At 36.6% G+C, this 24,359-nt stretch overlaps 1 protein-coding gene across 4 annotated transcripts in view; it reads left to right on the top strand.

Annotated features, from left to right (window-relative positions):
- PNPLA4 (patatin like phospholipase domain containing 4) overlaps positions 1 to 24,359 on the top strand; it is a 98,899-nt gene that overhangs the window by 46,434 nt on the left and 28,106 nt on the right. The window contains exon 7 of one of the 4 annotated variants that reach the window (XM_030934695.1): positions 20,206 to 21,404. The exons of 2 other annotated variants lie outside the window; for them this stretch is intronic. In XM_030934695.1, the coding sequence (XP_030790555.1) occupies positions 20,206 to 20,229 (24 nt within the window). In that variant the 3' untranslated portion in view covers positions 20,230 to 21,404. Of the gene's footprint in view, positions 1 to 13,808; positions 13,922 to 20,205; positions 21,405 to 24,359 lie in introns of those variants that run through there. One more of the 4 variants, XM_030934692.1, reaches the window with a different exon arrangement.

Raw genomic sequence — 24,359 nt, 5'->3', positions numbered from 1 at the left:
ACTTCATGTCATGACAGTATTAATGGCATGCTATCTCCAAACACTGGCACCCTCCTGCCATTTTCCTCCTAAGTCCTTGGGCACTCTTTTAGATGTCTAATGTCACCTTTGCTTCCGCACAACCGTTCAGGGTCAGAGATCTTCAGATGATCTTGTGAATCCTCTGCTTTTCCCGCTCACTCTTCTAAGCTGAGTAATGCAGGCATCAAATGCAATCCATCAGTCGATGACTCCCAACTTCTAGCTCTGGTCCAGACTTGCCATGGCCCCAGACTGGTTTATCCAGCTGCTTACAAAATACCTCAAGTTGGGTGTTTCAGAAACATCTTCAAACTTGACATATCTGTAACCAAACACTGATCTCATCCTCACCATCTCTTAAAGCCTCAAAATGGTTTTTTCTTATTATTTTGAGGTACGTTCCATCAATACCGAATTTATTGAGCGTTTTTAGCATGAAGGGCTGTTGAATTTTGTCAAAAGCCTTTTCTGCATCTATTGAGACAATCATGTGGTTCTTGTCTTTGGTTCTGTTTATATGCTGGATTACGTTTATTGATTTGCGAATGTTGAACCAGCCTTGCATCCCAGGGATGAAGCCCACTTGATCATGGTGGATAAGCTTTTTGATGTGCTGCTGAATCCGGTTTGCCAGTATTTTATTGAGGATTTTTGCATCAATGTTCATCAGGGATATTGGTCTAAAATTCTCTTTTTTTGTTGTGTCTCTGCCAGGCTTTGGTATCAGGATGATGTTGGCCTCATAAAATGAGTTAGGGAGGATTCCCTCTTTTTCTATTGATTGGAATAGTTTCAGAAGGAATGGTACCAGCTCCTCCTTGTACCTCTGGTAGAATTCAGCTGTGAATCCATCTGGTCCTGGACTTTTTTTGGTGGGTAGGCTATTAATTGTTGCCTCAATTTCAGAGCCTGCTATTGGTCTATTCAGGGATTCAACTTCTTCCTGGTTTAGCCTTGGGAGAGTGTAAGTGTCCAGGAAATTATCGAGTGGCCCCATACCCCATCTAGATGTATGATAAAGTATATGTAATATATTTGCCAATTTTACATTTTATCATTTGATTTTTAATTCTTTCAACTTATTCCTTTAATTGCTGAATTATATTGCAAGCTTTCCTTTCAGTGTCAAAATCTCTCTTAAGAATGAATTCTAATAGCTAATAAATAATTCAATGGAGTGATCTTCTTTGCTTCCTATCACTCAATTTAAATATGTTAAACCCACAATATTTTCAACTAGTGATTATATCCTTCAGATTTATATAATGTATTTACCATATTCCAGAGGGCATTGCATCTTTAGTTTCATCCTTCCTTTACCAGTATTTCCAGAGTTTAATTTGTACAAGCTATAAACAATGTGAAATACTGAGGCATCTGCCCTTTTTAGTGTTAAGAAATTACTTAATATTCCAAAAGTTTATGCGCATTAAGGTCACCACCATTTTTACTTTTTGATCTAGTTTATTTTTATTTATGTAGCATTCTCCTAAATATCCATATTTATTTATGTAACCAATGAAGCAAAAGCTAATCAATTTAACAAATTAGATTCCCGTAGACATTTAAACATTGATTACACACCTAATCAAATTATTTTAATCATTTCATTAAAATCACAGTCTGATAGATCTGATTTTCTTCATACTTTAAGTGCTATACAAAGCAGACAAAACAAGCACATGTAATGTTACAATTGTTTTAATTAGATTGGTTCACTCAGGCTAATGAGGTCAAAAGTGCTAATACCTGTAATTTCATGGTATCTCTTCATTATCTATATTCTTATTCTCTCTCATTTCATTTTTAGAGCTCTCTTTCTTGTACATTTTTATCAGTTTTACTAATTTTACATGTATGGAATGTTTCAGTAAACTCACACAGCCTAGAGACAAAGAAGAAGCATTTTAGATTGCCCAAGGTTGAAAGATCTGGTTTACTAACAAATTTATGGTGTGGGTCATCAGAATTTTTTGCACCTTCCAAGGCGATTTTACCATTACACAACAGGTGAAGTCTTACTTTTAGAGTTAACTTTGCCCTTTACATAAGGAATTGTCCATATCACTGTCTCCAACAGTTTGTCGATATCTTTTTTTTTTTTTTTTGGTAGCCCTACCTTAGATCCCAAAACATCTATTGGTCTGGACATGTCATCTTAGTACAAATCAATCTAAACTTACCTGTTTCATGCCTACCTTCATTTCTAGACTAGAGGGAGTGTTCTCTGCCATTGCTTGTTCTGAAGGAGACCTGGCCAAAGCTAGTTACATCTAACTGTTTAGTTCAGTATGGCTCTTGAAAATCATTGCTCATCCACCATTTAGTCCTAAGTATTGACACTATTGCCATTTTTCTTATGAGATTAGGAATCTTAGTGTTTGATCTCTTCTACTGTCACATGCCTGTGATTATTCATCACATGCAGTCCTGTACTGTTCATGTTGAAGTATTCCCAGTTCTAGTTCTGTGAGTTTGTCCAAATTTCTTGATGGCGATAAAAAATAAAAGTACAAAGCTTCTTTTGATAGCCATCTGCCCTGCTTGAGAAATAGTATCTGAATACCCTCTCAGACTACCACCAGCTGTGACTTTAGAACTAGATTAGTCCCTTGGAAATAAAAACAGATGTTTTACATAACGTAAGTATAGTTAGACAGATGGAATGTTTAGAATAAAGAAAAACACTAGAAAACAAGATTCCATTATCTTGTTCTTCCTGAATAATCTACAACTATCAGTAGAAGGTGATTTATGGGAAAACAGGCATGGAGAAGTGAAAGAAACAAACTTTTATTTATGGTGTATAACAAAATGTTGAAAACAAGCGAATATATAATGATACAAAGTGGAGTTAATGCAAAGACTGGAATTACTCTACATAGGTATTACATTTTAATATTATACTTAGTTTTTGTACTTGCTAATGTTTTTTGATTATGGTGACATTTTTAGAATTGACATATTTCCCCACTCTTGATGAATACTCTTATTAAAAGCTCTGTTTGCATTTGGCAGATTTGGCAGATAAGCAGCCTTATTATTTTACCATTCATGACACCAGATAATCTGCAGCAACATTCATAGAAATATTATATTCCTGAAATTTTATGGAGAAAAAGTCACTTATTTTTACAATTGCTTTCTACATGCAAAGCATTTCCAAATTGTGATTTGAGCTGAAGTATTTTCTTTTCAGGGTTATTTTAGAATGAATAAGCTTTTGAGCCTGACAACATGGGGCAAATTGGTTTTAGGTGGGTTTACTTCTTCTAAGCAAGACAGGAGTCACGTATATATATGTCTATATATAGCTGTCAAGCCACCCATTGAGATTTGGATTTTCAATGGGTGGCAGGCAAATACCCAACTACTTTCTACTACATGGATTGAGTGTTTTTAGAAACTTCACATCTGGCAGCACATTTTAAAAATTCTGTGTATGTCTTAATGCCAAATGGTGATGCATATTGAAAAACAAAGTGTATATGTGCTTTAAAAAAACAAAAAAGCACCTTCAAATCAGTCCATCATATTCACATATTAGGGGTATTAACTGTTCTTGTTTGGTGTGTATTCCTTTGTGTGTAGGTACACAGACGCAAAAGTGTATCTTTTTTCTTTCTAGTACAAAAATAGATTTGGTTCATACTTTCTGTAAGGTATGTATTCATCTGCAACTTTCTCTTGTGTTTTTTCCTACTACTAGGTAGTACACCACGGGAACCATTAGTTTTAATAGATTGCCCATGTCTAAGCACACTAAAACTCATATGATCATTTCCTACATGTGGTCACTTAGATTCTCTTTGATCTTTGTGCATCTGTCTTTGCACACTACAAATACTTCCATGGGATATCCCTCTACAGGTAGCATTGCTGGCTCAAAGGCATATGCAATTAAAATTCTGAGACATTCTAGGCAATTGCCCTTCAAATAAGGCTGTACCAAGATATAATCTGTCAGCATTTTCTGAGAATATTTTCCTCCACACTTTCATTAACTGTGGATAGTGTTAATATTTTCAAATTTTGAGGATCAGGTTGGCAGAAATACACAAACAGAAATATACTGTGTTTAATTTATAAAACATATTAATCTTAAGTTGGGTTGGTTTTTATCATTTTAAGGATCGATTTCATCTATATTCAGAAACTCATGTCTTAAGCTATATCCATTAGTTGGAGTCCTTATTCATATGTTTCTTTGATAGTGGTGGCCGAATTATGTCTTCTTATTCCCCTTTTTATTTCCTGTCAAGAGAAGCAAAACTCTTCTCCATGTTTAAGGAGGTATGAGCATTGGGAAAAGACTCCCTCTACATCTTTCTGCTTCCTTCATTCACATCTACGCAAGAGAGAAGGCAGGCATTTTCTCAGTGGTGATCTCTAGGTATGTGGCAATGCACGAGATGACCCTGGATCTGGACTTGGTTCTTTCTTTCTCTTGGAATCTCATTTTGCGTTCAAACGGAGGCTTCAAAATTCATGCACAGAAGGCTTACCTCCTTTAAGTTTTCTTTTCATGAAAGATGAAAGGAAGGCTGTGGTTTTTTCATGCATCCAGCTTGGTAACCGGGGTTGAAACTTGCTTTGCTGGTGCCATTTCCCCCAAGATGGACTCTAAAGTCTAAATGGAGGAGAAGGGAAGTTGCAAGGGTAGAAGACCTTAAGCCCAATTTATTCTCAAACACATAACACATCCTATGGTTTGTAGGTAGAGAGTTGACACAACTCTTTACATGAGTTCTTACATCTGAGCATAAGTAACTAAGGAAGAGAAATATGCTGAAGTAGCACTCCAAGTCTTCAAACTATTTGTGTTGAGAAAAAGAGTTGGTGTGTTTGTGTAAAATTAATTTGACTTGGGAAATTTTACTTTATGGAATTTCTTTGCTTCTCCAAAGGATATCAGACTTGGGGGAAGTGTGCAGCATTGCTTCACAGATCATGTATATAATCTAAAATTATAAGCACAATGTGATATTTGAACTATCATTTCCAATTTGAACTGTATTTCTAAGATGAAGATGATAAGGGATAAGTTTTATATGACAAGGAACAGAAAAGTTGTCAAAGTTTCCAAGGCTCTTGTAAAATCCGAAGACAAACATTTGATAAGAATGTTAAACTTCCATGTAGACAGATGTTTCTCACAGAATGGGCAAATCTTACAATAAATTTGCTACACTCTGTGCATAATACTAAAACATACAACTCAGAATGAAGGCAAAGTTCGTATGCCAGATGTACACACAGAAGTAAACTTTATCAATATGGATTTAAATATTAGTCAACATTATAAATAATCAGCCTAATAATTTGATATTTGTTTAGGGTTTTTCTAAAATGAACAACTCATGGAGAAAATTATGAACAAAATTGAAAAGCAGTGCTATATCTGGGAAGATAATAAGCCTAGTTTCACTTCTAATTTAAACATTATTCTAAGTGAAGGTAGTATCTGAAGAGGCAGAAAGGCAAACAAGAAATTCATATAATATTCCACTAATCATTCATTCATTCATTCACTCACTTGCTATACATGAATGAAAGGCCAACACAGGAGGGCATTCCAACTGTAATTAATAACCATGTAGAGGACGTTTTGGGTGCAAATTTTTAAGATCTGATGGGAAAACAGAGTGATAAAGGCCACACACAAATTTAGAAAATCTTAGATAATTATACTCTTTTCATTAAGATACAACAAATAAGCTTTCTTCCTTCAGAGCATGTTAATGATACCAAATTAGAAATTAAGAAAATTCTATAATCAATGATCATTGCCTTCTCTTGCTCACTAGATCAATTTACAAATTTTCTTTCCCTATAGCTTTAAGTCAATGGTTAGAAGTTAGTGTCTTTTATGGGTGTATTAGTCCATTTTCACACTGCTATGAAGAAATACCTGAGACTGGGAAATTTATAAAGAAAAAGAGATTTAATAGACTTACAGTCCCACATGGCTGGGGAGGCCTCACCATCATGGTGGAAGGCAAATGAGGAGCAAAGGCACATCTTTCTTGGTGGCAGGCAAGAGAGCCTGTGCAGGAGAACTACCCTTTATAAAGCCATCGGATCTCGTGAGACTTATTAACTATCACGAGAACAGCATGGGAAAAACCCACCCCTATGATTCGTTTACCTCCCACCAGGTACCTCCCACAACATGTGGGGATTAGGGGAGCTACAATTCAAGATGAGATTTGAGTGGGGACACAGCCACACCATATCAATGGGGAATTAATGCTCTTCTGTGGAACAGGTTTTTGTTTTTCTGTTTTCCCCTGAGCCATATGTTCTTTGTCTTTCTGATTTTATGACTTGCAGTTGTTAACTATGGTCTGCTGATTCCCCCTATTGTCCTAGAAGGGTTCTGTGGATGCTTAAAATGGATGAACAAGCAGAAACTTTATTTAACGTACTCAGTCTGCAATCCTAAACTGTGTTCTAGGCCTAGCACTGCCAATTTTGCACTGAACACATACATTCTCAGTCTCTCTTGTTTGGGTCTGGGCTCTTTCCCTTCTCCCAGGCATAGAAAGATAGTTCTAAAACCTGGATTTACTTTACCTTATCATGTGATACCTATTCCAAGTTTTATTCTAAAAGTCTACTTCTGTTCACACTTTTCTTTTATTCTTTACTTACCCCTCTTATGATTCAACAGCTGACTTGGTTACTTCTTTTTCCAGTTGACTTGGGTAAGAGTGACACCAACTGTATTGAAATTTTCCTTATTGCTAAAAAGCCATGTGTACATTTAAAAAAGATAAATCTTCAGGGTAAGGATGGATTGCCTAATGTAATATGCACTACACCAGGTGTAATTGGGTGAGATGAGGGTACCCTAATAGTGATATACCAGTACTCAAAATGTTGAGCTATATTAAACACAGTCCTGGAATACAAAGTAGCAATACAAGTATCATTGAAGGTAAAAGAGTCTTGACACAAGGGAATAGGAAAGCTTCTCTGCATGGGAGGCCGGGTAAGCACTATGTGCAATAAGATGCCTTGTAAAGAAGCTGAGAAGATCACTCTGTGCCGAAGAAAGGGGGTGTATGCACAAACATATTTAGAAACAGAAGGTTTGCTAATGTAGAATTCATTTATTTGAAGCATCTTTTAAATGCACAGTGGTGAAAAGTGGGAGATTAGATGAGGGCATGTCCTGGAAACAAACTTGCATTCCTGTGCCTAAGGAATTTGTAATGACTCCTTTGGCAGTGGAACAACATTGACCATTTCTGAGTGTGGAAGGAGGAAGGTGTTAGAACTGTATTGGAGGAAGGTGTCATAACTGTATTTCAGGAAGACGAATATGAATTCACTGAGTGGGAACAAGAAATGACTTAAGAAATCATATTTAGAGATGATTTTATCATTCTCTGATGGGATTAGAAGGGTCTGAATTGAAGTAATGGTGGAGAAAAGAGAAATCATTGAATTTCCAGGAATGCTAGCTGGGTCATTCAAAACAATTCCCTTTCTGACTGAAAGTAATTTTTTAAAATCTAAATAAAATATCATTTTAAAGTATATTTAAAAGATTCAAGAGTTTGCAAAGACTCTGAAGAATTGCCAGACCAGTAGTTTTGGAGAAAAGCCTAAAGCAAGAGGAATTAGGTAAATATTGGGACTTTCAAGCTGCTTTGGCTCAGAGAAGATTGACTAACACCACAAATATGGGTTTGGATTTGGGTGGAGCTCTTGCCCGGTGAAGGGGACAGATGTCTGGGTGCAAGAGCTCCCCAATATCGCGGTCTTATGGGCGACACTCCAACTTTAAGTATAGGCATCACATGAATGCAAACCAGAATTAAACGTCTCCATTCTACCCCCAGCTCCAACCTCAGCACTGTGGAGAGGGCTGCTTTGACCCTATTTGCAGAAGATAAGAGGAAGAAAATGATTAGCAACAGCAAGTCTTTGAGACAGTGTGGCCTAGAGAAGACAGATTTGCTTTTGTGTATATTGAATCTGGGAATTGTAGATATTTCATTGAAAATAATCCAATTGGGAGCTTTGGAGAAAGGTTAACATTGAGGATGGCGATTTGGTATGTGTTGTCCTGGAGGTGATAGAGCTATGGGAGTGGAAGAGTGGTGGTCCAATGGAGTGGTGGTGGTGGTCAGGGAAGAAGGGAGTGGTTCAGGAGGAAATAAATAGACCTAAAGATGTGATAGTGAATGCAAAGATAGAGACTAATGATGTGATAATTGGTGGAATGATGAGGTCTAAGGAGACAGAGTGTCTGTCTCAGGTTCTTGCAGAACTCACCCCAGCCCAAGGATTCAAGTTCAAGGGATGTAACAAGGAAGCTTTCTCAGGCAAAATCCTGAAGAGACAAGCAGGGAAGGAAATGAGACAAGCAACTGCCAGATTAGGGGATTGATCAGGAGGAGCATGCAGCAATGGAATCACAGAAATACAGTCAGAGCTCATGGAACACAAAGAGACCAATGGTGTCAGGTAAATAACAAGGGAAGTAGCAGGAAAATCGAGTGGGCTCATTTGATGTCAAAGGGGAGGGAACAGAATGGTCAATTCCTTGGAGATACCAAAGATGTGAGAATGATGTAACCAGCATAAATTCATAAGAAGCCTCAGAGAAAGCAGCTTCAGGAAAGCACTGGGAGAAGAAAGTGACTTTAAAAGGGGGATAAAAGAAATGGTAAGAATCTTAAATAGATACAGCAAGGCAGAGTTCTCAATTGGACTGTTTAGCATGAAATGGAGTGGCACAAAGGTTCTGTCTTGAGGGGAGATTTTGGGAAGAATTGTTCTCCACAAAGGACACCTGAGTATGTTTGTATACTAGTTCATTCTCACACTGCTAATCAAAACATACCCTAGACTGGATGATTTATAAAGAAAAAGAGATTTAATGGACTCAGAGTTCCACATGGCTGGGGGAGCCTCACAATCATGGTGGAAGGCAAAAGAGGAGCAAAGGCACGTCTTACATGGTGGCAGTCGAGAGCATGTGCAGGGGAACTGTGCTTTATAAAACCATCAGATCTCATGAGACTCATTCACTATTGTGAGAAAAGTATGGGAAAGTCCCACCCCCATGATTCAATTACCTCCCACCAGGTCCCTCCCATGACATGTGGGGATTGTGGGAACTACAAGATAAGTTTTGTGTGGGGACGCAGCTAAACCATATCAGTTTGTCATCAAAGAAGACTGGCAATAGCTTACTTGTATAGAAAGCTTCCCCAATAGTTCACACATTTAGACTGGAAATCATTCTTATTAAACAGCATTCTGTAAGAGCTATAGCTTCTCACATTTTGTCTGTTCCAGGAACTAGAGTATTGATTGCAACAGGTGGAGGGGGCATGCTTTGTTCTTTTGTTCTAGGGAAGTCTGTCTGAAAAATTGTGGGAAGATCTCAAAACATGATGACATCCACAGAACAATTACAGGAAAGGACTCTACACACACTCTGCACTTGCAACTTTGTAAAGTGTACTTTTAACTTAAGCATATTGTATAAAATCCATGAATGATGTAATATCTTTATATAACTACCCATCATCTTCTCCCACCCACCCTCCTTTCTTTTCTCCCTCTCTGCTTACCTCCTTCTCTCCCTACCTTGCTTTCTGTGCAACAGGACCAAGTTTCCTGTTAGTCACCCAATAGCAGCAGATGGCACATGCCTCCTCTAATCCCACAATGAGATAGACAGGGTATGGTCCATCCTGCAGGTGCTGGAGCATGCCTTCTAGCAACTTTAGCCCAAAACATTTCTCATGTGATGGCTCTACTAGAAGCCCGGTTGAGGGGAGTATTCTGAGGAAATAAGTCCCTCAAACCAGGGACCAAAAAGACTAGAAACACATTACCCCCAGCCCCTTCTAGTTCTCTAAATCTGCTGGACTCTTAGCTCCCACATCTGGATGCTGGTTTAAGCTGTGGCATCCAAGCAGGCTGAATTCCTGCTACCCCTATGTCTGTTCGCCAGTGATAGAGTTTCTCTGTACCTGACTCCTTCTTTCTCTGACCTTTGTCACTGGTTACCTAGTGTTTTTATCTCTGCCAGTCCCTGGATCCACACTTTCTTGAATAACATTAGATTTCAGGTGTTGCTGAGATTTTTGCTTCTGTGCTGAGTTTGGCCCATGTCTAGCTTCAGATCAAGCTTAGAACTCACATCCTCACATGCTCTAGCACCTCCCTTAATAAAAGCAGATACCTCGTTTTGCTTCTTTCTTCATTTTTCCAGTGTAGCCTGCACTGAAACTGCCTCAATTAATTTGCACTATTTTGAAGTCTATGAGCTTGTCCACCATTAGTTTTTACCCACAAGTATGAACACATCCTTTCCATTATTGGAATATCCCATTGAAAAGTAATCAAAGCCAAACAACCAGTTTATGTGAATTGTGTTTTTCCTTTTCAGTTGACAAGAGATCTTGATTTTCTGTAGTTTTTCCCAGTTTATAATCCACAAAACAGTCACAGTATATAATACGTTTCTTACTTATTTCTCCACAACCTTGCTTGCAATGGCTATTAGTTGAATTTGCAACCCAATAAGCAGAGGGGAGATAGGGCAAGTGTGAACAATTGAGATTATTTGTAAAGTTCACTTATCCAAGGTAAATAAAATGCCATTTAACACACAGCCGAAGAACTCACAAAGATTTACATATATTATTAATCTAATCACATCCTTTATCCAGTCACATAGAGCATGAGCAGATTTATTTTGATTTTATTTGTATTCACTTACTCAAGAAGTATTAAAGTTTCTAGGGTCTGCATGTGTTAAACAAGATGAACAAGGTTCTCATGGAGCTTACATTTTCTGAGAGGTGAGGGTAGGAAGATTTTAGAGGATAAAAAATATGAGAAAAGGGGAAAAAATCTTCTTAATGGCAGAATCACAAGAAAAAATTCTAATGTAGTGGTTCTCAACTGGGGCAGTGTCACTCCCTGGGGGATATTTGACAACGTCTGGAGTCATTTTTGGTTGTCACGCCTGGAGGAGGACTACCACTGACTTCCATTGGGTAGTAGAGACCAGGGATCCTTCTCAACATCCTCCAATGCACAGGTTAGCCCTCACCACAAAGAATTATCCAGAGACAAATGTCAGTAGTGCTGGGGGCGGGGGGGGACTCTGCTTTCACACTTGACTTACGTAAATGATCTTTCTCTCTTTTTTTTTTTAATTTTTATTTTTATTTTAAGTTCTGGGGTACATATACATGATGTGCAGGTTTGTTACACAGGTAATCATGTGCCGTGGTGGTTTGCTGCACCTATCAACTCATTATGTAGGTATTAAACCCCTCTCACACATATAATATAGATAGTATCACTGCTTTGTTATTTACACTATTCAATTTGAATTTAACGTATATTGTTCAAATGATCCCTTGAAAAGAATCGTTCTTATTTTATGTGATTTTCTAGATTTACAAATAAAAACAATATTTATAACTTTAATTTAGAGGGGCTAAAATAAGCAACATTTTGGCCAGGCGTGGTGGTTCATGTCTATAATCCCAGCACTTTAGGAGGTCAAGGTGGACAGACTGCCTGAGCTCAGGAGTTTGAGACCAGCCTGGACAACACGGTGAAACCCCATGTCTACTAACATACAAAAAATTAGCCAGGTGTGGCAGCATGCGCCTTTAGTCCCAGCTACTTGGGAGGCTGAGGCAGGAGAATCGCTTGAACCCAGGAGGCTGAGATTGCAGAGAGCCGAGAGCGCGCCATTGCACTCCAGCCTGGGTAACAGTGAGATTCCCTCTCAAAATAAATTCATAAATTAATTAATTAAAAAACAGAAGCTTCATTTTAAATTTTGTAATTTAATACAGTCAACATTAAGTTCAAATCAGTAGTGTCTGTAAGATTTAAAATTGCGTGTTTCTTTTTTTCTCAAAACGAGTCTATCTTTAAGATTTTTTTTACCATATACAATGATCCCGGTTTCCTTTCACAAAATGCCATCATTTAATTGAAGATGGACCAATTCCAAGATGCTATTTTTTTCAGAAACACTCTTAAGAATCTGTCTTTGTGACATTTGAAAGTGGGAGAAAGTCTTAGAAGCTTTCAGGGTCTCTGCTGTGTTGGAATCTTGTATAACTGGCTTTCCATGTCAGTTGCAGTGTCATTTGTATAGTTAAATGAGCAAATTATCAGAGCAGATGCATCAAGGGAAATGTTGCTTTCTGGAGTGTACTGCCAAACATAAATTTCAGATTCATTACTGTCTGCAAAATAGAACTGAATATACTAAGTCTTGATGTAGACTGCGATTGAATTATATTAAATTGCCAATAAAATTGTGAAAGTTCCCTAGCACTCTAGACAATATTTTATCACTTGTAAGATCTTCTCAAAGGCTATCCTAACTGTGTTTATCTTTCCTCAATGGCAACCACCTGCCAAGCTCTGCATTTAGATCGTCTGTCTTCATAAGCAACCTTCTCTCTTTTTTACTTTTTAATGGACAAGTCTGAAACTAGTGCTGTGTCTCATAAAGAAGCAACTAATTATAGTGCTGTATATTCATAACTTTTTTATGTTCTGTTCTATCCTTTTTATATCTTTAATTACATTTAAGTGTTTTAGGAATCTGTTCTGTATCGTAATCAAACATCATCTCGCCTCGTGTGTCTATTCCTCTTTTACATCTAGATTTCTAAAATGACTATGCTATTTTTATGTCTTTATCTCCATCCTCTCTAGTTTTCCTATATGAAGAGATATGTTTCAATGGTTTGTCTGCCAGTTGCTACAAACAGGCCGGTCATATGGGTTACCCAATTAATCACATTTATTCTCCCACAGAAAATAAGAGAGGGAGCAGTCACAAGAGCCCAGACAAACAAAATCCTAATCTCAGCCACTTACAAGTCACTTAACCTCTTGAACTCAAATGTATTTATCAGCCAAATGAGTACAAAACTTACTTGAAGTTGCTAAGAGGATTGCCTACACAGGGAATGATGGCGGCATGGCAAATGTCTGTTTCCTTTCCCACAAAATTATTGGATTCAGGCTCTTCTCCCAAGCAGAAACACCAACCACAACAGACCTAGTTTCCTTTATCCATGACCTGTAATCCTATCAGTGCCTCTGTAGATTTGTCAAGAAAAATGCCATGTGGACATGTGGGGACCAAAACACCAATCAATCTCTATTTCAGAACTTGATTAGCCGTATAGATATTACTCTTGAAGTCACCTTGGCATAAGAACCATAGGAGAAGAACTGAATTGAAAAATAGGTTTAAAATTATTTCAAATATAAGATGATTCATAACAGCAGAGGTTTTTATGAGCCTGCAAAACTCTAAAAGCTTTTGTTTGTTTGAAAAAATATATGTGTGTGTGTGTGTGTGTATATATATATATATATATATATATGCATTTACAAGTGGTATGAGAGATGAGGGATTATCACAGAGAGAAAGCATACCTTTGTATATAAGCATCTATTCTCATAAAAGCAAGAAACATCTTCAAATGTTGCTTCAGGAGGTAGATGGAGCTGCTGGCAAACTAGTCAAACTCACTCAGCATAAATACAGGAAACATTTCAAGAAGTAAAAGAGCAACTTTACTTAGGTAAAAAGTTTCTGACAAAAGTCAGAGAAACTGAAAGCGCATTTTCCCTTAAATTTTTTGAAAATTTTGCAAGTGGAGATTTCACATAATCTGTTAATGTCTTGTATTACCTTTAGGTGGGTGTTAGCAATACACATTGGGACATGTCCCTGCTTAATCTTGATTTTTACTTTTGTCCTCCAGCCCTGTAGAATTGTACCAATTTGCATACTATCCTACACCATGTGTCAAAAGAGGCGAAGAAAATACCACGGCTTGTATTACCTGACAAGGCCACTGTTTTGAAGCTCAGCGGCATTGCTGCCAACAGGGACTTTTTCTATAATGTAATGGAATGAATCAATAGATTTGTTGGCGTCATTTGTCAAAACTTCAGGTCTAAATAATAATATAATAAAGACAGCATGCCAATAGGAAATAAGCATGGGGATTTATAATATTTAAAAATTACATAAATAGTTTTGACAGAAACTAATGTTTTAAAACAGCAGACAGGTTGTGTACCCATGTATATGTAAACCCACAGAAGGGAGTGCTTTGCAAAGCACTGCATAAAATAATAAAATTATTGATTAAATAAGAAAACTCAATGATGCCTAAAGAAAGTCATTACCAAGGAGTCTTTCTGCGAACTTCAGACATATGTTTCATTTCATTACCACTAACGAAAGAAAATAATGAAATACAATGCAAAATAATTAAGTTTTTAACCTTTTATTTCTATCTACATGGGAAATAAATTTAAGCCAGCAATGACAATAAGCAATGAGTAGAACTCAAAGCTTTTCAAATTATTCTAAAATCTTGAGCTTGCAAATTGGTATAGTAAGTTTCTTTTTAAAAATTGGACTATCTCAGCTGTGTGCTGTGAGTTTCAAAGAAGTTCCAATACAGCTGCATTGTACAAATGATGATTCCATCCTGAAAGAATTATTCTTTTTACTTGACCACACCCATTACTAGGTTGCTGTGTGGATTCTAAAAATATGAATATTAACACGTACCTATGTGCCAAGTGAAATACATAAATGGATACAACTAAATAAGGCATGCTGTGATACAATGATCTCTAAGGTTGAAGCGCATCAGATAGTAAAATGGAAACCATGATTTGATCAGACACTGAAAGCACTTTGAATATAAAGTAAATATCAGTATTTCAACCAAGGAATGTGCATGCCAGTATGTTTTCTCTTTGTTTAGTTTTCTCTCTTTTTAAAATTTGAACTGGATTATCTCATCAACTTCCTGTCAAAATTAATATACATTGAATGATAACAACTGCATTTAGTGTTTTGGTTGATATTTAAATTGTTTTAATCACCTTAGGAAAGGTTACTAAGAAGTCTTTCTATTTTTTTTTAACAATCTGAAATTGGTTTTAAGTAGTTTGACTTAGTTTCATCTTTATAGAAATCATATAAAAATGAGTGTTTCAAGTCTTTGCCTAATTCATATGACTAAAGGAAGTTAAGAATAAGACAAAACAAAACAAAAGCCTCTAAAATGGAACAAAGTTTGATTTGCTCAAACATTTGATACTAAAATATGTCAAGGACAAAACTTGAAAGCACTCGTCAATTAAGATAAAATGTCAATGGAGCTATTCCCGTCATGAATATTTATGAAGTGAATGATAAAGCATCCACATGTATCTGAAATGCACTCACAACATGTTTTTTGAAGTACAAAGATACTAAATTGTTTGACATACTTTTTCTGTCATTGACAGAACAAGTCAGCAGAAACTGACGGAACAAGTCAGCAGAAACAAATAAAAATGTGGAGAATTTGAGCAATATGACCAATAATGTTGGTTAATAGATGCAAAGTAATTAAAGTGCTCTTTCTGTTTTAGCAAGTATATACATGTTGCTTCATCAAAAGGATCATGTTAGGCAATAAATAATTTATACTAAACTTTAAAATAATAATAATTTTGAAAATATTCTTTCACCTAAACATATGGAAATAGACACACAGGCAAAATTTGATAACATTTGGTAGCAGTGATTTTACTGTCCCCACAAGAGCAGCAGCAAACTCTGACAACTGGGAAATTAGCCCCACTTACCCAAATAGGAGGATGTTAAGTACCCTCAGAGAGGAAGCCCAGAGCCTATTAAAATTTGCTCCCTCTCCTTCTTTCCTATCATACTATAGTACCCTCAGCCATTTTCTTCAAAAACTCTTATCTGAAATATCTTCTTAAATTGTTTAGAGTAGTTTTAAGTTCATAGCAAAGTTGCACAGAAAATAGACTTCCCTATACCTTCTGCCCTGACACATGCACAGCCACCCCAACATTGAAACATTATTATCATCCAAAGCCCACACTTTAGATTAGGGTTCACTCTCGGTGTTGTACATTCTATGAGTCTTGACAAATGCATAATGTTGAAAGACTATCTTTTCTCCATTGCATTGCCTTTGCTACTTTGTCAAAGAACATTTGGCTATGTCTATGGGGGTCCATTTCTAAGCTCTCTGTACTGTTTCCTTCATCGATTTGTCTGTTCTTTTGCTAATATCACACTGTCTTAATTGTAAAGCATCTTTTTATTCATGTATGTATTTAGATTTTTACTATTTCCCCAATCTTATCTACCGTATCTTGTTCAGTGCATCAACAAATAAATATTTTTAAATAAATAAGTAGGGTTAAAGAGGAAAAGGAAATACTAACTATGTCCATTTAGAAGCATGCTGAAACTGGAGCGTGTTGGGCAAACAGGACAGTGGCACTTGGTGGCATTGATGATCAGAAATTACTAAATATTGAAGTGCTCAGAATATGGTTAATGTGTATGCAGAGGCAAGTTCATACTCATAAAAGTTTTCTACATTAAACAAATAAACAAAAATACATTAACTATTCTTTCAACTTACTTGGTTACAAATAGGAAAAGAAAACTGGACAAAACTGAAAAGCACAATGACCTAAGTATAAATAAATGTGGGAATTAATGAGTTAGGAGAAAACCTGAATCTTTGAAAGGAAACCATAAATGGCAAATTAAAATAAATGTGACAGCTGAAGATATAACCTATTTCTCTGCTCCTGACACAAGAAAGCAAAAAATAAGCAAGGAAAATGTAAGAAAGTCATAAAGATCACTATATATTATACTGTGTAGCATAAACTCTACTTATTGAATAACTGATTTTTCACAATTTAGTTCATCTAATGCCAAATTCTCCTAAGGCAAAGTATTGCTTTTGCATCTGCCCAGTTTGCCAAATTTGCCAAAAACATGTTTAAGGAAAATTCTTCTTAAATATAGTGAATGAATTTGAATTTATTTTTCTCATTAAGTCTTTCTTAATGAAGGATCTTTATCTCAGCCATACAATATAAAAGTAATTTTAATGATCTTTTTTTAGAACTAGTAGTGGCAGATGCAGAGAAGAAAAATCATCGCCATAGGGATTAATTCTCTCCAAGAATCTGTGTTGAAAGGAGCTACGTGGACTTATCCACTTTTCATGGGTATATTCTTTTTCCATATCATTGAAGAATAAATATTTAACCCTAAAGTGTTCAAGTAAATTCACATTAAAACAATAGAATTTTTCATCTATGCAAAAGTGATATTAGAATATCAAGTATTATTTATCATATTAACTATTGTATTTTAGGAGATTTATTTAAATCCTTTTAAATCCTTTAATCCACCGAAAGTACTTCCAAGACATGTAAAAAATATCATATAAATACACAAAATGCATACTGAGGGATTGAAAAACAATTTGCTTATAATAATAAAGATCAAAACATGGCCATTGACACTGGTGTAAATTTCTTGAGGTGGTAAGTACTTACAATCACAATCCTCTCATCATCCTTGTGAGGTTGGTGTGATCATCTCTGCTTTCTACAGAAAATATGTGAGAAGAAAGATCATCAGAGTGGATAAAAAATTATCTACATTTAATCTCACAAAGTAGTAGCAGAGTGAGAATTTGAATCCCAATCTCCGTAACTCCATCCCCACTTTCATTACTCTCTATAATGTCAAACTAAGAATAAGTCAAGGATATAATCAAGACTGTCATATGAGACCATTTTAAATACAAATAGGCAGAGTCTGTACATAAATGCATAGAAGCATCTTTACAGAGAGCTATTGAATATGCATAGACTAATTGTCCACCAATAGATGTATGGATAAAGAAAATGTGGGATTTATTCAAAATGGAGTACTATTTGGCCATAAAAAAGAATCAGCTCTTTTCATTTGCAACAACATGGATGGAACTGGAGGTCATTATGTTAAGTGAAATAAGCCAGGCACAGAAAAATAACTATCACATCTTCTTATTTATTTGTGGGATCCGAAAATTAAAACAATTGAACTCATGGAGATAGAGAGTAGAAGGAGGGTTGCCAGAGGCTGAGAAGGGTAGTTGGGGGGTTGGGGAAGATGGGGATGGTTAATGAGTACCAAAAAAATAGAAAAAATGAATAAGACCTAGTATTTGACAGAACAACACAGTGACTATAGTCAATAATAATTTAATTGTGCATTTTAAAATAACTAAAATAATATAATTGGATTATTTGTAACACAAAGGATAAATGCTTGAGGGGATGGATACCTAATTTTCCATAATGTGATTATGATGCATTGCATGCCTATACCAAAATATCTAATGCACCCGTAAATATATACATCTACTATGTATCTACAAAGATTTAAAACAAATTTTAAAAAAGACAGTAATAAATATAATTAACATTTTAAAATATGCCTAGGTTGTCTCTGATGACTAGTTTTGCCTTTTCCTACAGATCAGTCTAATTTGTCTATAATAAATGTTAGTTTTATATATGTTTGTATTTCATAAAAAGAGAAAACTAAAATACATAAGACCAGAAAATTAGTCTTTAAATCAATGAGCAGGACAGTCAAAACTCTATAAAATATGACAAAAAGGCAGAAAAAAAGAAAATTTAAAAATTAGACATGACAAATTGAATAGGACAGAGAAAAGGTATTAAAGGATTTTAAGGCAACACTATTTACAAATCCCTAAGACAAACTGGAAAATTTTAGAGAAACATCATTAGAAAATATAAATTATCAAAATTAAATGAAGAATTAAAGTTAGAAATGTGTATAAATCAACAAAGGAAAAAATGGAAAGGCAAAACAAAAAAAAGGAAATGATATTCAAGACTCTGGGGTCACACAGGTTTGCTAATGAGTGTATTCTAGCTTAAATAAAAATTCAGTCTGTCTTATGCCTTGCCTGTGCACACACACTCATACACAGTGGGAACCCATTGTATTGTCAGACACTTGATCTGATGAATACAGAGGAGAAAGGCATAGTACATTTTGGTGCATTTAACTCTTGCACACTTGCTTTTAACTCTTTTTCAGAAAACTAAAATGTAGAACAGATACAAAGGGAGCTGTTCTAGATGGAAAAGAGAATTGTGGGTGGGAGAGAAGGCGAGACAGCAAGTGGAACATCACCTGCTGTTCTCAGTTGTTTGGCAGAACCTCAACCCTCATTAAATCCACTTCATTGCCTCTTCCACACCTGCACCTCAACAGCCATATATAGCTGGAGAAAACTCACAGCCTAGCAGACTGGTCTCTTTAAAGACAGGATCATTATCCTCAAGGGGGCTTTCCCGAGTTTATTTACTTGTTTAAATAACCAGAGCATTCAGTCATCAAAATTGATTTCATGCTAAAATCACCTAGGTAGTTTTAAAACCTACTGATGCTGGGGTCTCAATCCCCAAAATATTGTTATGAAATTGGTCGTGGGTATGACCTGGGCATGCAGATTTTTAGAATAGTCTTGATTCATTCCAGTGTACAAATTTGAGAAAAGCTGGCTTTGAAATCACTTGGAGATCTTAATAAAGTGCAGATTCTGGTTTGTTTGTTGTGGGGCGATTCTTCATTTCTAACAAGCTCTGAAGTCACGCTGTTGCTGCTGGTCTATAGACCACATTCTGAATAGCACAGACCTAGAGTCTTATTTCTCACCTGTTCCTGTGTCCTCAGAAATGTCCAATAGTGCAATACCTTCTTTCTCCTGTCCTTACTTTCCATGCATGACCTTGCTTCCCATTTTACTAGGAAAATCCAAACCATGAGTAGGGAGATTACACAAGCTGTGACCTCAATTCTACCCACCTACATGCCATCATGCCCACACATTCTTCCCTTCACTCTTGTGATTTCAAACCATCTTTGTTCCCATCTATTGAAAGCACCCCACATTCACACCAGAGTGGACCTCTCTATCCCTTTGACAAGTCTCCCTCTCTCTGTCATTATCAGCTCATCACCAAGGACTAGATCACTACATTCAGAAGCAGGCCAGAACTCTACAATACTAACAGGAAGAAAGGAAGGCAGGCAGGAAGGAAGAGAGGAAGGGAGGAAGGGAGAGAGGAAGGGGGCAGGAGGGGAGGAGGGAGGGAGGGAGGGGGAAGGTAGGGAGGGAGAGACGGAGGGACCGGAGGGACGGAGGAAGGAGGGGAGGGGAGGGGAGGGGAGGAAAGGGAAGGAAAGGGATGGTCTCTTTCTTATCCCAATTTCTTCTTCTAAACCAGGTTTTCTTCACAACTGACCAGTGAACATGCTGTTTTTCTCAATCACCAATGATCTTCACATTGCCGCATGCAATGCCAACCTCAAACCTCAGCTGACTGAACCTACAGCCTCATTTATTTGACAGAGTCATCATCACTCTTCTTACCTTAGGAAACTTTCTTGGTGTGGATGCCTCACACTCCTGGTCTTTTCCTTCTACCTCCCCTGCTGTTTCTTCCTAGCCTCTTTTATTGATTTATCCTTATCTACACAACCTTTAAACATGATTGTGGTACAGCCTTACCGTTTGAATGTTTCAATTTTCACATCTATACACACTCCCATCCTGGTCTTATCTAAACTAATTACTTGAAATCCTATTTGTCTGCTGATAACAAAATTTTTATCTCCAATTTATACTTCTCATCTGAACTCTAATTTTGTGCATCCAACTCTTCCTTAGTAGTTCTACACAGATGCTAATATTCACCTCAATCTAACATGTCAAAACCAGAAGTCATCACCACAACCAAAAATTAAAACAAAACAAAACAAAAATGGAAAAAGAAGAAAGTAAAAATCCCTTCTTCCCTTGCAGTGTTTTCCATGTTAATTATTGTCAATTACTCAACTGAAGACTCAGGTATTGTTTTTGAGCTCTTTCTGTCCTTCCCAACCTACATCTGATCTTTCAGGAAATCTTATACAGTCTGTCTTTCAAGTACAAGCAGAATCTGACCACTTCTTCCCACTTTCTCTCCTACCTTCTCTAAACCATTTCCATTGTACCCTGGAGGCATAGCATTCACATTTTAACTGGGTTCCTGATTCCAATGTTTTCCCTTGTAGACTACTATTAACACATAGGCAGAGAGACACTGTTCTATGATAGAATGGATCATGCCAGCCTCGGCTCCAGCTTTCCAGGAATTCCCCATTTCCCTGGCAGTAAACATCAATGTCCTTAGAAAGATCTGCAAGGCCCCACATGACTTCCCTCCCACCACTTTATTACTCTTTCTCCCTTTATCATTCTAATCCAGCCAAAATAAACTTCTTGCTGATCCTTGAACACTCCAATTGCCCTTCCAAGGCATGGGCAATACCTGCTTCCACTTCCTCTTCCCAGAATACTCTTCCCCCAGGCAACCAAATGGCTGGCTGTTTCACCATCATCAAGGTTGTGTGAAAAATGAACTTCTCAATGGCTCAGTCAAGTAGGCAGTAATACCCTTCCCCAAGTATTTCTCAATACTTGGAATTTACATTAAGAAAACAAAAAGTTAATGACAATATCAGGTACTTTTTTAAAAAATGGAGAGATCCATTTTATGAGTTATTACAATGAACTTTTTTAAAGTAGTACTTCTCAAACTGAATTTTGCATGTAAAACACCCGGGGATCTTGTTAAAAATGCAGATTCATATTCAGTAGGCCTGGAGAGTCGGCTGAGGATTTTTGTTCCTAACAGGTGCCCAGGTGATATCCATGATGCAGCTGGTCTTTTTGCCACAATTTGAGTAGAGGGTCCTCAGAGGATTTTTAAGAACTTTTAGTAATACACAGAAATACCAAAAGTAAAAAGAAGAAAAAGAAATCATCTGTGTTTTACCTACTCATAAATTGTTATATGTCTTGGTCAGTACAGGCAGCTATAACAAGTCACAGACAGAGTGGCTGAAATAACGAATTATTTTTCCTCACAATTCTGGAGATTGGGAAGTCCAAGATTGAGATGCCAGCACACTCAGGGTCTGATGAAAAGAACCCACTTCCTGATTTGTGGATGGATGTCTTCTCTATTTATCCTCACATGTTGGAAAGAAAGAAAAGAAGAAGGAAGCTATTTTGTGTCTCTTATAAGGGCACTAATCCCATCCTGGGGGCACCACCCTTATGATCTCATCACCTCCCAAAGGCTCCACCTCCAAATATCGGCCACTGGGAGTTAGAGACTTACGTATGATTTTATGGGGATATAAAATACAGTTTACAACAAATTATAGCATGTTTAGTATCACTGGGTTTTCTTCATCTATAGAGATTGCACATTCCTTTAGTGCATTTATTCATTAAAATAAGTATCAAGGATATACCATGCAACACGCAAGTAGTGTATTGGATGCTGAGCATACAAAAATAAGGAGAGGATCGACGCAGTAGCTTATGCCTGTAATCCCAGAGCTTTGGGAGGCTGAGGCAGGAGGATCACTTAAGGCCCAGAGTGTGAGATCAGCATGGGAAACATGGTGAGACCCTCATCTCTACAAAAATTTTAAAATATTAGCTGGGTGTGGTGGCATGCACCTGTAGTTCCAGCTACTTGGGAGGGTGAGGTGGGAGGATTGCTTGAATCCAAGAGTTCAAGGCTGCACTGAACTATAATCATACTACCGCACTCCAGCCTGGGTGACAGAGAAACACCTTGTCTCTAAAACATAAAAAATAAAACAAGTGAAGACTCGGCCCTTCTGGTCAGAGATTTCACAGAAATATTGGACTGTCTGTCTTTTCTTTCCTTTCATCTTTTCTGAAGACAGGTAACAATTCAGCATTTGAGGACAGACAGAAGGTAACAATTCAGCATTCTGTGATAAGGTGAAGAGAAGCCAAAATTCCATGTAAACATGTGGACACTGTTTAGAAAATACTGCAACTTAGCATTCCCTTCTGGACATTAACAATCAGAAGTTTAAAAATAGCTCACGATTAACTCAAAGAGCTTTGCACATAATTTCCCTGTAAAATTCAGGAACAATTTCTATTACTGATATTTCATCTGAATAATATGTAATTATACAGTGTAGACAAATTAAGTGTGAGATATAAAGATATTTCAAGAGAAGTATTTCAGAAAGTTCATTCTGAGTGAACAAACACACATCTTATAATATTTTGTTTGATTTCCTTTCTAGCAACAATTTTATTCTGCTGAGAGACACAGTTACTGTAAAACTATCTCATAATATTATATTTGGACATAAAATTGGATGTTTTGCAAATTGATAATGAGCTAATTCACTTCTGTGGTTCATAAAAATGTAGTATTTGAACAATGGTTTGAATTGTTGTAGGTTAGTTTTTGATATTTGTTTTGAGACGCTGCATTCAGTCGCTCCTGGCAGATACATGCAGAAGAGGAAGAATGACTTACACTTACACTGCACCTCTGCTGGTCATTCCTCCACTGACTTACTCACAACATGTTCATTGCCTGCACTTCTGCTGGCAGTCAGCTAGTGTGCTAGTCCAGCCCAAAGGATGTAAAGAGGAATAAAACACGGTCTCTACCTTTGAACATCTTGGTTCAGAAAGAGTGTCATGTGAATAAATAAGTATTCTTTCTCAGGAGAAAGGAGAAAGAATGGAAATAAAGTATTGTGGGCAGAGGAAGGTAATAGGGAAATTGACTGCCTCATCTGAAAGGAACCTTAGTTTTAATTGGTCTTGAAGAATTAAAAACTTAAAACAACCTTATTCCAAGTTTTTTATTCTACTGGGGGCAGGTGAAGGAATTTGATATTAAAAGGTGCAGAGCATTAAAAAAATTGGGGGTGGTTTCATCTTGGCCAAGGTGAAGGAAACAGGAGAAGATGGGTGAATGAAATCTGAGAAAGAATAGGCCAGATTTTGACAGACTTTTCTCCACAAAGGAGAAGTTTAGCTAGAAAGAAAGGACACAGCTTTGCCCAGTGATACCAAAACTTAGAGGATGAAAAATATTTAAAGATTATGCAAATTAAACTGACATTTGCATGTAACAATGCATGTATTCCTTTAGCAATATAGGGGAAAAAATCTCAGGGCATTCTCAACCTTTAATTTTGTAAAAGTGTTTAATTTCAATATAACTGAAGTTATATATATATATATATGTAATTTATTTATGTATGCATATTTTAATGAAATTGTCCTTATTGGGCTACAATAAAAACCAGTAGTTCCTTCCATCACTCTTCTCCATTTCTAGCATTGCAAATACATGCATTTTTAACTATTTTAGTTGTTTTCTCAAGATATTTACTTCCTTTTTTTAAATAGCAAGCTTATGTTTTTGTTTGTTTGTTTGTTTGTTTTTGGATTTAGATATTATTCACCTATTACTTATTGATTTATCTCTCTTATCACTTCCACTACCATTTTACTTCTTTCACTCCCTCTCCACCTATAATG

This window comes from Rhinopithecus roxellana, chromosome 7, assembly GCF_007565055.1.
Source record: "Rhinopithecus roxellana isolate Shanxi Qingling chromosome 7, ASM756505v1, whole genome shotgun sequence".
In the NCBI taxonomy this organism is placed as follows: Eukaryota; Metazoa; Chordata; class Mammalia; order Primates; family Cercopithecidae; genus Rhinopithecus; species Rhinopithecus roxellana.
Note: the sequence above shows the minus strand (reverse complement) of the source record. Positions and strands in the feature narration are given on the sequence as shown.